Below are 16,810 nucleotides of genomic sequence, written 5' to 3'. Positions count from 1 at the left end.
AATCGTTCCTTGAGGAGAAAGGAGTTTCAGAGCGCAGTAGATGTCTGTAGTGCAGCTCTGGCAAACCTCTGAGTTACAGAGATCTGCTTTCTGTGGAGGAGTTAGCACAATGGGGCAGCAGATTTTAATAACACAGGAACAGATAAGGCAGAGGTGGAGGGGCAGAACTGTGACTTACTGCTAGAAAAACAGTACAGGTTTCTGAAGAAAGGATCTAGGGCTTAAGAAGTAGCATAGAGAATGGACACTAGTTTCCATAGGGCATAAGAAGCCACTGTGACTCTTGCCTGTGGAAGGGAGGCTGGTTTGAGCTACATCAGACTTCACAGACTGGCAGAAGCCCACCTGCAGCAGGGGCTGCAGCTCTTGCCTCTCTTTGTTGGTACCACTTTGCGGCTCCGGACATGAAGTGAATTATGTGATTCCACTGATGCTGTAAATAATCATAGCACCACGTGGGGGATATAGCCTCTCCTGTTCCAATTCCCAGTCTGTCAGGTCATGGTATGGGGACCACAGGAAAAAATCAGACAGCATGCTCTGTTGCATGGTGCTGCTAGATTGTCAGCATTTCTGAAGGTAGGCAGTATTTCTCTAGTCCAGAAAGCAACAGGTATTTTTGCCGTTACAAAAGACTGACGCAAAGTCATAAAGACATTTCATAGTAACACAAATCTGGCATCCATTTGATAGGCAGTCATGTCTCCTTTGTTCTTGTCATGTTTAAAAAAATAGTATTTAAATTACAGGGTGTATTTTCTCCACAAACAGCTGGTCCAAAAATAATTGAACCTTGGAAATGTTGACTGTGATACCCAACAGAAAAAGTCAACAAAAATTTGAAATAGTTATAATTTGTGCCAATGCAGATATTTATTATGTAATTTATTTGTGATTTTTACAAGATGAGGAAGAAAGAGGAACAGAGAATTAGAACCAGAAGAAATATTTGAAAGAAAGCAAATGTTCTTCCTCTTTTCATTATATGTAGTGCACTTGGATGCATCAGTTTAATTTTACTATAATGACTTGGATGTTAAACAAATCATTATTCTCTTCAATTATATAATCCAGATTGAGAAGGAAATATATCATGCTAGACACAGCCTGCAGAACTAGTATCTGAAAAGTAGAATATATCTCTATCAATCTGCCTGACTGATTTCATTGAACTTGAAAGACTCTCTACAAAATTGAATTCCAAAATCTATCAATCAAAATAGTTAATTTGAAAGAAACTGAAGAAATAAATTTAAGATAAATGTTCTGAATTTGTAGCATTTTACAAGCCAGTTTCCTTGTTTTACCACAGTATATTTACTTAAGTATGCTAGAAGTTTACTGACGGTAAACATAGATGTCTGTAAGACATTTTAACCCTATAATAACTAATTATTTAACTTGTGACAGTAATTTTTTTAAAAATATTTTAGGAATGAATGTTCAGCAAAACTATCCAGATTGCTAATATTTTACATTACTGAAGAAAGATGATTGCAATCTTGTAGATTTTTACCTGGGCTTTTGTTTTACTGTTTGACTTTTGAAAATAGGAGTTGTGTGAAGAAAAATCCTAGCAGCTACACAGAACTACAACAAGCCTGTAGTTTTGACACAGCATTTTTTTGATTGCTGTAGGGGAAGTCCCTATGTTATCTGGTCTTCTTAGTTAACTTAAAGTATTTGTCATAAACTAGAAGCTTCCACTTCATTCTGGAATGTTTCTGTAGTAATTTTTTGTTCTTACTGTAAAGGAACTTCACAGCTTGGCTTATCATTATTTTGTCTGGGTTCATGGCTGTTTTGTACCTCATGTACACCACATAGCTGTGTCCATTTACAAATGTCGTGTTTATTGCTAAACAATTTGAAGCTTATTAAAATATGAGCTTCCTCCAAGTCCTTTATTTGTACTCCTACCTGCCTTGAGACCTCTGTGCTTCTCTGTGCTTGTGGAGATGTGTCTCTGTTGGGCTCATATCCCCTGGGAAGGGCCTGGAAGCAGCAGGGACAGCAGTCTTTGTCTGGACGTACATGTGAGGGGTGTGCAAAGTTTTTACTGCATATCCTAATATCTACATCCTTCTTTCTGAGGGACTCATGTTGTATGTTTTTGGAAGATTTGAACACAATTAAACTGATTGCTGTTAAACACCTCCACATCAATGTGCTTTATCAACAGAAATCCCGATGGCTTCTAGGTAGGGATTCCTGTGGTTTCTCTGACACCTGCTGGCTTATGGCATTAACAAAACCATTAACTTCATACTGCAGGTGGCAGTACCTGATGCTTAGAGCATAGAGAGCACAAGGGTTTGGGTGTCCTTCCCCTCCTTCAGTATACACCTCTGAGACGTGTATGCTATCAGGGATCAGAATTTTTTATTTGATTTATATTTTACCCTGTAAATACACTCATTAGTAAACCGCTCTCACAACCGCTGTTTGGTTCGTTGGTAATATCTTGACTAATATCCTTATTTCGGGGTTGCTCTCTCACAGAAGAGTTACAGCTGAGATCTTGTTAGGTTTATGTTTCATAACATAAGAAACATTATTGCAGCAAAAAAATTATGCACAACATCGTACGTCCAGATCATATTAGCATGTTGTTAAATTGGAGGTTTGTTTCCCAGAAGGCTCTTTAAGCGGCAGGAAGCAGAGCTATTTAAATAAATTGCTTCTTTGTCTCTGGAGAAGCAGGACATAGCTCCTGGAATTTATGGCTATCCTGGATGACTGTAATTTCCAGTCCTTTGACAACAGTCATCCTCTGCATGAGTACACATCAGTCATGCAAGCCATCCGTTTAGAAAGTGAATAAAATGATCTCACCATGTTGAAAAAGAAAGGATAAGGAAAAGGCAAGGGAAGCAGGGTGAGGGAGGGGTACTGATGCTGCTTTTGGTTTTGTTTTCTAGAGCTCAAGGCTCTCAGGAACAGAGAAGCTGCCTGGAGAACTCCCTGTTCCGCCACGGCTGAAGCGCTGGGAACCGTGAGGCGTAGGAGCACGGCTCTGGGGGTTTCGGTACGGGTTTCCGCGAAGGGTCGTGGCCGGGACCAGTTCCCGGCAGTGCCACGGCCGCAGCGGGGGGGCCGGGGCCGGGGCCGGGGCCGGGGCCGGGGCCGGGGCCGGGGCCGGGGCCGGGGCCGGAACACACCCGAGGCGACCGGGGCCCGGCCGAGGTGGGGTGGGAGACGCTCCGCACAGCTCCGGGGCCGCGGAGAGAGCCCAGGCAGGGAGGAGCCGGCGGGCAGGGAGGAGCCGGACGGCAGCTCTGAGGGGCGCGGGGCTGCCGGCGGCCGGGGCCCGTCCCGGTGCTGCACCGACCTCATCCCGCCCTGAGGTTTGCTTGGGAATGCCCCAAGGCAGGCACGGCTGAGATAGGTGTCTGGGAAGTTTGTTGCAAAACAGGTGAAAAAACGCCAAAACTCAAACTCCACCACTACATTGTAGAACTGTGCAGTAAAATGTGCTTATGTGCCTGTAGATGTGTATGTATATGTATATATATATATATGAGTATGTGTATATAAACAACATAATTAAACAAGAACAAAAAGAAACTCAACAAAACAAAATGCCACCTGTACTGGTCTTTTATTTGCTGCTAAAAATTTACATAAAAAATTGCAACCCTGTGACCTCAAGGTAAGCAATGAAAAAGCAGAAACCAATTTCCTGACATTGAAAGGTCACTGCATTGAAAGGTGGCTTCTATGATCTCACAGCATTTTATAAATCTGTATCACTTTTCTTCTGTTCCACTTTTTTTTTTTTTTTTTTTTTTTTTTACTGAGACAATAGAATTTAGCCTATTTTTAAGAGAAGTAAAAAAAAACAGTGGAAATTTACATTTATCAGTCTCACCTACTGCGAATATCCACCCCCTCAATCTCCTAAGGTAGTTTCAGGTTGTTACAACCTAAATGTTACATTCAGCTATTTTATATACCACGGTTTCCACATTCATCTCACACCTCAAGTAAAGACATTAACCTTAATCAGTTTGTACATTACGTGGTTTTTCTTCCATGACAGGTACTGTCAGCAAGCTGTCAAGTGGAAAGAAGAAAACAGAAATTTTTAGAGTGCTCATTTTACAGTATTTTAAGTCCTCTGAGAATTTCAACCCTTTTCTGGTGTATGTAAAGACAATTTAGGAGAATTAATTTACTCTGAAACATATGTTTAGAGCTGTATTTTGTGTTGTTGACTCAATTCTCCATCTACAGTCTACAAGTTAATGTGAGTACATCCTTTTGCTTCTAACACTTGAGGGGGGAGGGGGGTTCTGTTCTTTAAAGGACTTCTAGAATCAAGAAAATGAAAAAGACAGTGCTCTCTATTTTTTGATTTCTTCTAGAATCAAGAAAATGAAAAAGACAGTGCTCTCTATTTTTTGCTAACATAGTACATAGGATTAAGAACTCTTTTTTTGCTACACAGTAGCAAGCCAAGGGGCCTTCACTGTGTCCAAATCTTGGGAAGACAATACCTGAGTTTACAAGAGGAGGTTAGGAAATGCTTTTCCTGTTATTCCTACATTATTTCTATTCCTATGACCTTTACAGACATGAGAAAATTGTGTAGAAAGTTCTGGTTGTTGTTAGCAGCTTTTTGGCATGGCTTGAGATTAATAATCTAGGGACCCTGAGTTTGTGTAAATGGATGACCACTTGCAATTGGTGTTCCAAGGACTGGTGCTCACACATAGTTTTGACTGGATTATGTGTTTCTTAAAATGCCCATGGCACTTTATGTTCTAATTTTTGCAGCATTTATGTGTTTGGTTACAGTGAACCACTGTTAGCAATACAGAATTTTCCCTGCTGGGGAACTTTCCAATAATGGGGAAGTTTCCTAAAGAAGTAGGTGTAGTTACATTAACATTTAAGTTGTCACATGAAGTCCTTTGACAAATAGTTCTGGTTTTTCCTGTCTTTTTCATTTGATTGTGGCAGAAACACGCAGCAGCAGTACTGAGGAGCAATTGCACACTTCAGAATATACTTTGCTTTTAAAAAACTATTTGCCACAGATGTTGGAAGGTGGCAGGAGGACAGAAAGGGCATTTTAGTAGGTTCTGTAAGAAGAACAGCAAGCAGATAGCTTTAGGGAAGGACTTTGATTGATGTCAAGGTCTCAAACTGATCTGGAGGATTCTTCTGCTCGGGTGAAACAGAAGAAGGTTCTATAATGCTTATTTCAGTGGTTTTCTTTTTGCATGTGCACCTGGATTTGACCTGGACTTACATTTTCTTCCCTCTGAAAGTGAAAAATTGAATACAGCAGCAAACCTTCTCAGTCTTGAGGAAATTTGTAAGTAATAGTCATACTTATTTTGTGTATTGTAAAGCTTGTTTTCCTCTACAGTGGGAGAAAGCATACTAATAAGTTTCAGCAATTGCAGGACATAAGCATGGGTCTTAGGACTATAAAAGCTAACTTGTTGTCATCTGTCTTCCAGGAGTTAATGAGAGCAGGATTACAGTCAAAATGGTGGATAGGGGTTGCAGGCAGGAATATGGGTCTCTTTCAGTATCCTGACTGTAGTGCACATACTGTTGTTCCAAGCAGTGTACTAGTCCAAGCAGTCTGCTTTGTTACAAGTAGTCTACATCCTCTACTTAAAAAAAAAAAAAAAAAAAAAAAAAAAGAAGAAAGGATTTTGAGTGTGCTGCAACTCTGGTCATTCTGATGGGGGAGTGCACAATACCCAGTCAGTCCCTGTGTAGGCTTGTCTCCAGAATAAGGGTGATTATGGCACATTTGTGTGATGGGTATACCTCTATCTTGTTTGAGAAGTGTTACTTAGGAGATTAATTGGTGGTCTGGTGTGCTTGTTACTCTAGTAGGGGAATCATGACAGAGCCATTCCTATGCATACGTGTTCAGAGAAGCTCTTGGGAACCCACAGGATTGGCCTGCAATTTTCTAGTGCTTTCAAGGACATCACTTATGGCTAAGGAATAAGACTGGTACCTAACCACTTTATGAAGCCTAGGATTTATCAATTAATCAGATCTTGCCCCCTGAGAATTTTCTTTGTATTTTTCCTGCACCTGTTTTCAGACTATGCTTACATTGTTAACAAAGTAGTGGATTGCCTTTCTTTCTCCATATGCATTGCTTGCTGCAAATTGGCTGTTGGGATCAGGCAGCAGCAATCTGAGGAAAGGAAGTAGCTTGAATCAAATTGTTAGAAGGAGTCTAGTTCCTTTAAGCCATAGCACTATAAGGGCACATGTGTCTTATGAATTCAAGACAAAATTGTTTTGTCATTATCATCTTAAAGTTGACAATCAGAGAAAGAAGGATGAAACAAAAATTGTGAAGGATGGCAGTCAAGATAGAACTTCATCAATTAGGAAGTGTCGTGGGCATTACAGTTGTCTAATTTCTTATGCAGATTCTGAAGGTACCACTAGAAAACAACTACAGGCGAGGCTTCCTTATTTTGGTGGATTTTTGTGGGGTCAAAATTAGAACTTTATTTAGCAAAAAAAGATACCATTTTCTGTATTTATGACTTAAAATACAGACTTACCAAAAGCAGTGGGTGTGTGAAGATTAAATGTATCAGTTGATATTAATAAGCATTTTAAAATGTTAAAATGTTGTGTAGGACTATAAAACCTATGCCAGTAAAGAGGGGAAAAACTTCTGACAGAAAAGTGAAATTACTTTTGTATTCAGAGGTAAAGCAGCAGAAATTCAAGGCAATAGATTCTGCTTGTAGATTGACTGGCTTTGTCACTGTTTTACAAAGGCACTATTGTGTGAAGCGTTGATTCATAGTTGTTATCGCATAAACACATGTTATGAGATGAACTACTGCATTAATTGTTTTCACAATATGTGTAACTTTGTGAGCCTTCTGGTATGTACTGTGGGACCAGGGCAAAAAAGCAGGGTGTATTCACAGTGTGTTAAAATAAAAAGCAAACAGGTGGGGAAGAACCAAGTTCTATTTCCTGCACTGACAGTATAGAATATTCTTTCATTCTCCTGATGGGAGCAACATTCCCTGCTATAGTTAGGGGTACAACTGGGAATTTGTGAGTACTTATTCACTAATCAACAGATAATGATAAAGCATCTATTTAGCCATAGTCAAGAACAGATATTTAAAGCAAATTAAGTAAGATGTTTTTCCTGGACCCACCTGTACAGGAAGATTTCTGCCTGATTATCTACTGGGTGCGGTTTCATCCTGTTTTTAAATAGGGTGGAATTCAGTGTCTCCTGTCTAGTTCTCTGTGAGGATTGACTATAAAGGGTATTTGACAGTGGAACTCAGAAAATGAGTATGTATTTATACTTGCCTATTTTTTATCATTTTAGGTTCCATCTACATAATGGGAAGACTTTTGGTTTTTTATGTATTTTTATTCTACTGGCATTTCCTAAATGGTAAGAATTGTAAAAAGCAGTAGAACTGTTTTAGTATGTTTTCCTTCCATGTCTAAGCACAGAAATGTTAATTTATCCAGTTTTCCTTCAGCTGCTAGCATTTGAAGTTTTTTCCCCTTAATGTTTTAAGTGAAAAGGTCTAAGCATAGCTTTACATTAAACTAGATGCATGTATTTTGATAAGGGGTCAGGTTAAAATCCCTGTCAGTGTTCCAGCAGAGGCACTATTTCAAATGAGGTACCACTACATTACATCAAAGGTTTTCTAGGCTCTATCAAACCTGGGAAATGTTGTGTATTCTTTAACATAGTGGGTAAAAAACAACTGGCACTTATACAAACAGAACATGCCCATTGGAGGTACGAACTCTTGCCTGTTACCATGGCAGTGTTTTCTCAAAGCAACAGCTGAGGGGCCGTGCGTATACACTTCACTACTTCACTGTTTTTAATACAGCATCACACTACGAACTCTTGCCTGTTACCATGGCAGTGTTTTCTCAAAGCAACAGCTGAGGGGCTGTGCGTATACACTTCACTGTTTTTAATACAGCATCACATTGTGTGTGTGCACAAAGCAGGTGTCTGCAGATAGGAGTGCCCATTGTGTGTGTTTACAGCAGAGGTCTTGTGTTTTGTCACACACTTGGACAACAACATACATTAACTTTTCAGAACAGAGCAGATACTTTGGTCCTTAAAATTTTCTATGGATATGGTAAGACATGACTTCAAAGTCTTACTTCAAAGATTAGGTGTATTATTTAAAAACTGAGTTTTCTTCCAAATTTTGTTTTTCAGCTTTATTCACTGTTGAAGCTCCTCAGTCACTCTGCATTGTGGAACGTGGGAACAATGTCACCATGGAATGCACATTTCCAGTGAATGGGAAATTAGAGTTTAGAGATTTAAGTGTCAGCTGGGAAAAGAAAGATGGGTTGAAGCAGGTTTATGTACTTCACAAAGGAAAGGAAGACTTAAAAAATCAGCATATTGACTTTAAGGGAAGAATAAAATTGTTGAAAGAGAATCTGAACTTGGGACGGTCTCTCCTTCAGATCACTGATGTGAAGCTCAGAGATGCAGGGGTTTACCGCTGTGTTATTGCCTATGGGGGAGCTGACTACAAGACAATCCATCTGAAAGTTAAGGGTGCGTGTGCTACTACCAGAGATTCAATACTCTGATACTCTTAATAGATTTCAGAGGAGACCCTGAAGTAAGATATATCTGGATTAGCAGTTAAAGAAACTGTATTGGAGGCAGGAGCTGCCCGATGGTAGTTGTGCAGCTGTGTAACTTGGCACTTCTGTTTAGGTTGAATCTGTGTTCTGTCCTTTAAATCCCCTATGACATGCAAGAAATCAGGTTGCAAAATCATGTAGAGAGTACAAAGACCTTAAAGCCTAGTGAGCCTTCTAAACCACATCAAAATGTAATAAATCCTGTACCTCCAGTTACAGACTCAATAGTGTTACTTACTTTTCCTGTTAAAGTCCCAGCAGAAACTTGACCCTGGGGGCTAGGGAAAAAGAAAAGGTGTCTTCCTTTAATACAGGCTGTTCTTCTAGCATCCTATTGGTAATGATTTTTTTTTTCCCAATTGTTTAGCTCCTTACAGAATTATAAACCAAGGTGTTGTGAGCACAGGACACAATGAATGGAGGTTGACATGTCAGTCAGAAGGATACCCAGAAGCTGTAGTGATATGGCAAAATAGAAACTATGAAGATTTGACTTATAAGGCAAACACAAGGTTTGAAACTGCAAGTGACCAGCTGTACCTTGTGACAAGTACCCTTACAATCAAAAGTGGAATTGACGAGATTTTTTACTGTACATTCTGGAATAAAGAGCTGCAAGAAAATACAACTGCCGTTTTACACATAGCAGGTAACATTTCTAAATTTCGTTTATGGTAATACACTTCAAGGTGCAAATGTAATTTTGTCCCAGTCAAATCAGCTGTGATTTGTTTCTCTTTCCAAATTTTGAAGAGGCTAGAAAGACATACCTGTGTCATTAAGTTTTGTTATTAATGTATACTTTCACCATAGTAACATGTTCATTATGCATGTATGGTCAGAATTTAAAGACAGGAATTTTGTGTGACCCGCAGGTATGTGGATATTGAGTCTAAATGTTTAAAAAGTTCCATTATTTGGAAGACATGCAACTCAGCATCTGGAAATTAAATCCTTCCTTCTTCCAAGAACATTTTAGTTTGTTGATGATCACTGTCACATAAACTTGAACAATATGGTCTGTTCCTGCCACTACAGCCTTTGCTCTGAGCATATTTAAATTTCAGTAATTTTACACAGATTTTTTTTTCCTCATAAAGTCAGAATTTAAGGAAGACTCATAAATGGACAATGCAATTCCTAATTAAACCTTTTAACTGGGCAGCTCCTCTGCTGCTTTTGCTTTTGATTATTCTTTTCTGCATTGTAGCCTGATGTGTTTTCAACCAGACTGGAGACCTGATCCAACTCAAAAATAATATTTCTCTTTGTCAGACTGTTACTTAGTGAGCTCATTTCCCTGGTTCAGTTCACCACCTACTTTTAGAAACACTGTGCAGTCACACTTTTTGGACATGACAAGGATTTGAAACAGGCAGGTTTAAAGTGAGAAAACCAAGTAATTCTTTCAATGGGCAGTTGAAAGAATGGGAATGGGAAATTTCAATGGGAAATTTCAATTCTTATTGATTTTAATAAGAAAAATATCTGGGATTCAAGGAGACCACTTGCCCTTTGCATTTAGAGCGATCATTACCAGGTGAAAGGGACTCTGTCCTCTTCCTCAATTACCTTTTTCCTGTAATCCTGATGGGAAACTAAGCCAGATGTAACACTTTAACAAGCAGAATTCTGATGGGGTCAAAGGCACTATTACATGCAGAGAACAAAGACAAATATTAATATGTTCTATATTCCCCCCGCCTTCTTTTAAAAAAGTGTTATGTGTACCATTAACACCTGACCTTAGACACAATCTATTAATGTTGTTATCATGCCTTAATTGCTCATAGCAAAAATAATACAATGAAAATTAAATACAAAGGGAGGATCTTATGTCTTATCCCCCACCTGTTTTTCTTGAAGATTCAACTGATGGCATTCTCCAGACTGAGAGCAGACGTTTTGTTGGAGCAACTCTCATTGCTACTGCTTTTGTTGGATCAGTGCTTCTATTTCTGCTCTGCATAAGAAAAGGTATGCAAATTATTTATTTTAGAGTATTTTAAAGTTATTATCAATCTGCTTTGTTAATTCATCCTCGCTGAGTGGAATGTGGTTTTTTACCACATTGTTTATTTCTATTTCTTTGCTGGACTTGAGTAGATACTAGCAAGTTGTCAAAGTGAAATAGGTTGTCAGCCCCTCACAAACCCCACTTACTCATGTATGTCTGTTTATCTTTCTTATAGGTAAGGATGTAAGTAGTAAAATTAGTGTCTAACCTATTGCAACCTCAAAGCGCTTATTTTTTACCTACTGGAAATAGGAGGTTCCTGTAGTGTTTCCTTCCTTTTGACTGGGAACCAGAATGCTGGTAGCAGACAGGATACTAGAGGTTTTTTAGTGGTTCTTTTTCTGCATTCTCTGAAAAATTTCACTGAACTATGAGAGCATCTGTTTTTTTAAGTTAATATTGATTTTTAAGTTAATCATTGATTTCCTTACTAAGTTTTGAGCTTTCTAAGTTCACTTCCTGAATTAAGATTGGACATTTTCAGCATCACAGTATCTTCAAAAGCTAAAGCATTGGCAATAATTTGTTTTCACTTGCTAGCTAACAAAAGAAAAACTTGAAGAAATAATTTGTAGGTTGTCTGTGTATGAAAAGACTATAGCTAGCACCCAAAATAAAGAAAAAAAAGGGTTTTAAACTTGTAACTTAAATTGAAAGTACTGTTAATTTACTTTTCTTTCATAGTTTGGTTAGGGGAGGGGGGCAGCTATGGAAACATCCTGAGAGAAGTATTCATAAGCTTAACAGGCTTCCAGGTGATTCTAACAGGCTGCAAGAGGACTGTAGAAAATCCTGCAAGTATAAGAATATACTTACCCTAAGAACATAATAGGAATAGGAGGAGAACATGAAAGTGGAAGAAGGGACAGCAAAATCCTTGACTGCTCAAAAGAATCCCGCTGGGGATTTCATTGAAGGTCAGAAGTTTCCTAGGTTGCCTGACTAATATTTATTGTTTGTGTGTGTATGTGGTAATGCACATTGCATTAGCTTTCATATCTGTCTATGTATACACACATACACATGTGAGTGTGTGTGTGTTTGATAAACTACGAGTTGATTCAAAAGCTAAACTAGTGACAATAGGTTTTTTGTCTTAAACCCTAAGCTCTGGGTTACTGGACGAGTGATTTTTTCATGTTTGATAAACTACGAGTTGATTCAAAAGCTAAACTAGTGACAATAGGTTTTTGTCTTAAACCCTAAGCTGTCCTGGGTTACTGGACAAGTGATTTTTTCTGAACAGAATCTTCCCAGAATGTGAGCATTTTTCCCCCTCAAAAAGCACTGGGAAGATGATCCCTGTTCTGTTCCCTGTTTTCTGCTATGTTCAATTTCTGGGTGAAGAGATGCAATGGGAAACCATTTGAACAAGTATTTTCCAGTGATGTTAGTGCATAGTAGCAATGGAGTTCTGGCTTAGAAACAAAAGATGCAATGGGAAACCATTTGAACAAGTATTTTCCAGTGATGTTAGTGCATAGTATCAATAGAGTTCTGGCTTAGAAACAAGAAAAGGGAGTTGGAAAGGAAACCAAGAGACTGGGAGCACTGAAGAATTTATTTTGAAGTTTTTGAAGAAGTTTAGTGTTTTGAGAACAAATTATTACACTATGTAATGTGTGCCCCTCCCACCAGTGTATTTAAGTTCCTCACTAGATCTAAATCAAGTATTTTGGATAGTTTTTAAAATTTGTTTTGTTTTGTTTTCTTTCAGCTAGAGCAAATAAGGGCAACAGAACACCTGTGGCAAGTCCATCAATAGCAGGTATGTACTTATGACATAAATCTAGTGTGATTTAAAGCAGAGTGTGATTCTTGTGGAAATACTTGCTTGAGAGTTAACTCCATAATGGTGACAACCAAATGGATATTTAAATTACATTTTGATTTTGCTTTCTACATTTCATTTACATAACAACTGTAAATTACAATTGAAGAATGGCTTTTCATGACTGTGTCATCGTTTTGAAAGGAAAATGTGAAAGAAAAAGTATACTTGTCCAGGAACTGATGCACTCCTGATATGAACAAGAAAGGGACAGAGCAGTATGCTGTGTTTTGGAAAGCCTGCAATAGGATGGGACAGGCTCCCTGGAAATAATACCTCAGAATGCATCACATCCTGATATGCAGACTTTTTGCTGCAATTTGAACTGTGCTGTCACATTTGTCTGTTTTCTCCAGTATCATAGCATGCATTTGAGGGTCTTTGTCACAACATTAATGACAGAGAGTTTGGCCCCATTGAGAGAAACTCAGGGAAGCTTTTGTTTCTGTGTTGTGATATTGATGATATTTGCTATGAGCAAAGCTCAGTGGAAGGCCAGTACCATGATGACAGGTGGTATTGAAGAAAATGAAGAAAAGAGCAAAGAGACTTAATATTTACAGCAGGAGAGGAGAGATGAAAATCCTTTCTCTGCCTCTCAAGATGGTTACTCACTGATTTATTTTCAATTTGTGGTATGGGTATTTGGAGACCACCACAAATTAAATTGCTGTGTGAAAATTAGTTCATGCTGGCCATTGGCATTTTTCCTAAGAAAAACTCTCTTGAGAATACTTACCCAAACAGACACAGATTGGTGTGAATCTCATCCCTTGCTCTGCATTCAAGTCACTCTAGATCCTGAGTGGACTGAGGTGGCAGTTTCTAACACAGATTTATCACTATAGGAAAAGTTTAAGCTGCGCTCACTGCTTGTGTATGTATGTCCTTTACTTACAGAGCTGTCAAAAGATAAGGATACACACAACTGCAGAGATGCTTCTTTTGAAGACCAAGAGCTGAAATGTAAGTATATATGACAAAGAAAAAATTAGTAGCAAATTTTACACGGCATAAACCATCCCTGGTCACTGGAGTATTGATTCAAGGCTGGTTTATTTAGCCTCTTGTTTCAATAGACAGAGCGTTCAAGAGATAATACAGCCTCCCATTCTGTGCCTTACAAACTCACCATCATAACTCATTGTGTACTGTTTGTTACATCAAATAATGAATCTGGTTTTTAAAATAAAAAGTAAAGATATACAAAGGAAAATGTGATGTGGAGATATATAAAACCCAAACCAGTTGCTTTTTCCAGCTTGCCCTTTTGCTATAGAAAGAGTTGTTCATGTATGTCTGTAAGGGTAGTGATGGCAGTGAGGGAGGGGAGAGGAACCTGTCACAGCTGCTTGAACAGGTCTCAAACTGTGCGATTCTGTCTCAACAAAACAAGAAAATATATGACCAAATATCTCAAATCCATGGAACATCCTATGTGTGGAACAGGAGGGTGAAATTCTTGAGGTATTTCTCTCCCTTTCTTGCTGACTCCTAAAGCACTTGCATTAATTGCATCCCAAATCCCTCCCTGCTACACTTTACTACAGTAAACTTACAGGTAAGCCTGCTGGTCCTGCAGATGTTGATCTCCAAGCCAAAAAGTTAGGGCCTGGAGATATGCCACTGGGAATACTGACAGAGGGAGCACTAAATGTATTTGAAAGAATTTTGAAAGGTCTTGAAAGAAAGGGGGACCTAAGCAACAGAAATCTCACTGTATATGCTAAAGACCACTTCCCTACAGTAAGTTTGAACTACCACTTTTATTTCCTCCCATTGTGATATTTTCCTGTATGATCTTTTAATTAATTTATTTTTAGATCTTTAATTCTGTCAATGAAGGAAACTTTTTGGTACCTTCAAACTCTAGGAAAGGGGAGCAAAACTATGAAGTGTTCTGTGCCTTCATAATTTTGTAATTGGATAATTTTTTCATATAATTCTTCCTGTTACAGATATGCAAATTGAGAAGACCTAGAGAGAGCAGGAGAAGACTTTTTTCCCTCTATTGTGAAGATTTGACAGCTCAAGTGTTCTGTGTTCTATGTATTGAAGGGGATATAAAATTTTTTTGTATTTATTGTGTGATGGCAATCTTCTATATTGTAACACAGGAAAAAATTTAATGAAGTTAAAATAATTATTATAGCATAAAAAATTACTGAATGCAGGCTTCTGTATGTATGACTAGATATTGAGATATTTATTTAAATATCAAAGTTTCTACCTTGTCAAGTGTAGGGAAATGTGTCCTTCAAAGATTTTATTTAATTGAATGTATCTTTCATATAAAGCACTTTAGGTCTATGACCATCATGAATTTCACAGCTAGCTCTTGATAAGTCATCTTCTGAAACTTTTTTCTTCCTTCACCCGAGCTCCCAATTTCCTGCACATAACTGGTTTTCCATCATTTAAAGAATCTTTTCAATACTTTGATCCTCATAAAAAGTGCAGCAAGGCAAGTTGCCATACATACAGGGCACTTTTGGTCCTTAAAATACCAGATGCTCACAGCTAAGCATGAAAAAAATGATTTAAAACTCTTGGTAACTATGGTTTGGAAATTAAATAATACTAAGCTTTTTGACATCTTTCTTTGAAAAGCATTTTGAGCATTTAATTTCCTCATTATATTGTCGGCACTACTTGGTTTCTGCTTACTGTCTTCTGATTTACAGTCTGGGGATAATACAATTCTTTGGACATTTAGGAAAAGCAGCCCTTGCTTTGGATGACCATTTTGTTTTCTTGGGAGTGGAAGAAAGAAAGCCTACTTACTTCCAGGACATGAAAATATATGCACATGTGATTACATAGAAATGCTGAAGAACATGTGATTACATAGAAATGCTGAACCTGTTCCTGGATCCCATTTCACAAGTTATTGTTGTATTGCATTTTGTTAAGTGCATTGCTTTATGGGGCGGGATCATACACAGGTGAAAAAAAAATATTACAATGGTATTCACATAGTATTTTTTAAATAAAATGTGTTTTCTTTTTCCTGTGTTTTTTCCTGCTTTCCTTAACCTGTCAGCAAGTAGTGTAAGCTCTATTTGCATATTTCTGAGAAAAAAGCAGTATCTAAGATTTAGGTGTAGGAGAGAGTCTACAGCCATGACCTCCCTCTAATGGCTCCCACAAAGAACAGGTGGCAGAGAACTGGAATCTCATTGGACTCAGGTTTTATTTTTCATTTGAAAAGAAATAATTTATTGTGCAGTCCTAAGAATGTGGACACAGTCCTCATTAATGAATATCAGGGCTTCACTACTGGCAGTATTCAAGCTAGCTAATGTATGATTGTGTTTAATAATCTCAGAAAGCTGTCCTATGTAGGAAAATAGAGAAATGTTTCTCAGAATCATAATGGGCTGGTCAACCACAGTTAGTTAGTAAAACTTCAGTTACTATCAAGTTATTTCCCTGATTCATTGCAGACCTTGTGTATTCTGGGTCATATATACTGATTCTTCCCATCTGAGTCTTCAAGGTTACTATGTGAACTTGAATATCTCCTTCTGCTTCCCAATATGCTTTTTGAATCTGGGTGTCATTGAAGGTAATAGCCAAATTTTAATTATCTACAGCAAGGTTTTTTAAATATCATGGCCATTTGTAGACAAAGTACTGACTCAGCACAAAAATATAGAATCATATCACCACATAAATCATTCACTTTCCAGACAAGATGACCTTTCACTTTCTACTTCCTGTTTGAGACTGGACAAGTTGTGTGCATATTACAGTAAAAGTGAAGAAGTCTCCTCTTGTTAGTTCTTATAAGCCTTTGCAGGGCAGTTCTTTCTTAGTGTTACAGAACTGAAGTTAATGTCTTTGTCAAATTCTACTGGACAGCAGGAACTGTTATATTTCTCTTTTCCCAGTAGGAGAAAGGGCAAGTTGCTGTTGAAAGCGAGTGATGTCAGATGAGTAAGATAATGAGATGAGGGGATAAAAAAAGAAATTCTTTGGCTGAACCCTAACTCTGAAATGACAGTGCTTGAATTCCTGAGTGGTTGATGGGAAGCATAAAATTTTGCTTAGAAAAGTAGGAGATGTGGTGAATAACAGGTAAAGTGAAAAGACCTGCCCTCACTAAATAAGCACTCTTTTATACTCCTCTGAAATACAAAGCTGAACTGTCTAATCTTTATTTTAAACTTTTAGTATAACTTTAGTATGGCTTAAGTTTTGTGGCTTCAATTTATAAATACAGTGAGAGAGGCCCACATGCTTCTCCTTGAATGCCATAAGTGGTTTCAGATCAAGTATTCTCCACTCATTACAGAGGG

General features: G+C 38.1%; 1 protein-coding gene across 1 annotated transcript; it reads left to right on the top strand.

The window, feature by feature from the left end:
* The first annotated feature begins 2,700 nt into the window (after nucleotides 1–2,700).
* Nucleotides 2,701–15,517, top strand: LOC120512053 (programmed cell death 1 ligand 1-like). Its single transcript, XM_039729952.1, has 11 exons — nucleotides 2,701–2,816; nucleotides 2,922–3,028; nucleotides 4,043–4,249; nucleotides 5,277–5,323; nucleotides 7,349–7,417; nucleotides 8,219–8,569; nucleotides 9,029–9,310; nucleotides 10,528–10,638; nucleotides 12,396–12,446; nucleotides 13,410–13,475; nucleotides 14,468–15,517. Exons 5-11 carry the CDS (start codon nucleotides 7,363–7,365, stop codon nucleotides 14,488–14,490), a joined length of 939 nt encoding a protein of 312 aa, XP_039585886.1. The 5' UTR covers nucleotides 2,701–2,816; nucleotides 2,922–3,028; nucleotides 4,043–4,249; nucleotides 5,277–5,323; nucleotides 7,349–7,362; the 3' UTR covers nucleotides 14,491–15,517.
* Nucleotides 15,518–16,810: the final 1,293 nt, after the last annotated feature.

The sequence above is a fragment of the Passer montanus genome, unplaced genomic scaffold (genome assembly GCF_014805655.1).
Source record: "Passer montanus isolate IOZ18808 unplaced genomic scaffold, ASM1480565v1 scaffold7, whole genome shotgun sequence".
Classification (NCBI taxonomy): Eukaryota; Metazoa; Chordata; class Aves; order Passeriformes; family Passeridae; genus Passer; species Passer montanus.
Note: the sequence above shows the minus strand (reverse complement) of the source record. Positions and strands in the feature narration are given on the sequence as shown.

Coding starts and splice junctions, on each gene's coding strand:
- LOC120512053 (XM_039729952.1), top strand. CDS start 7,363: ATGGGAAGACTTTTGGTTTTTTATGTATTTTTATTCTACTGGCATTTC. Junction 9,311..10,527: donor TGCCGTTTTACACATAGCAG/GTAACATTTCTA, acceptor TTTTTCTTGAAG/ATTCAACTGATGGCATTCTC. Junction 10,639..12,395: donor TCTGCTCTGCATAAGAAAAG/GTATGCAAATTA, acceptor GTTTTCTTTCAG/CTAGAGCAAATAAGGGCAAC.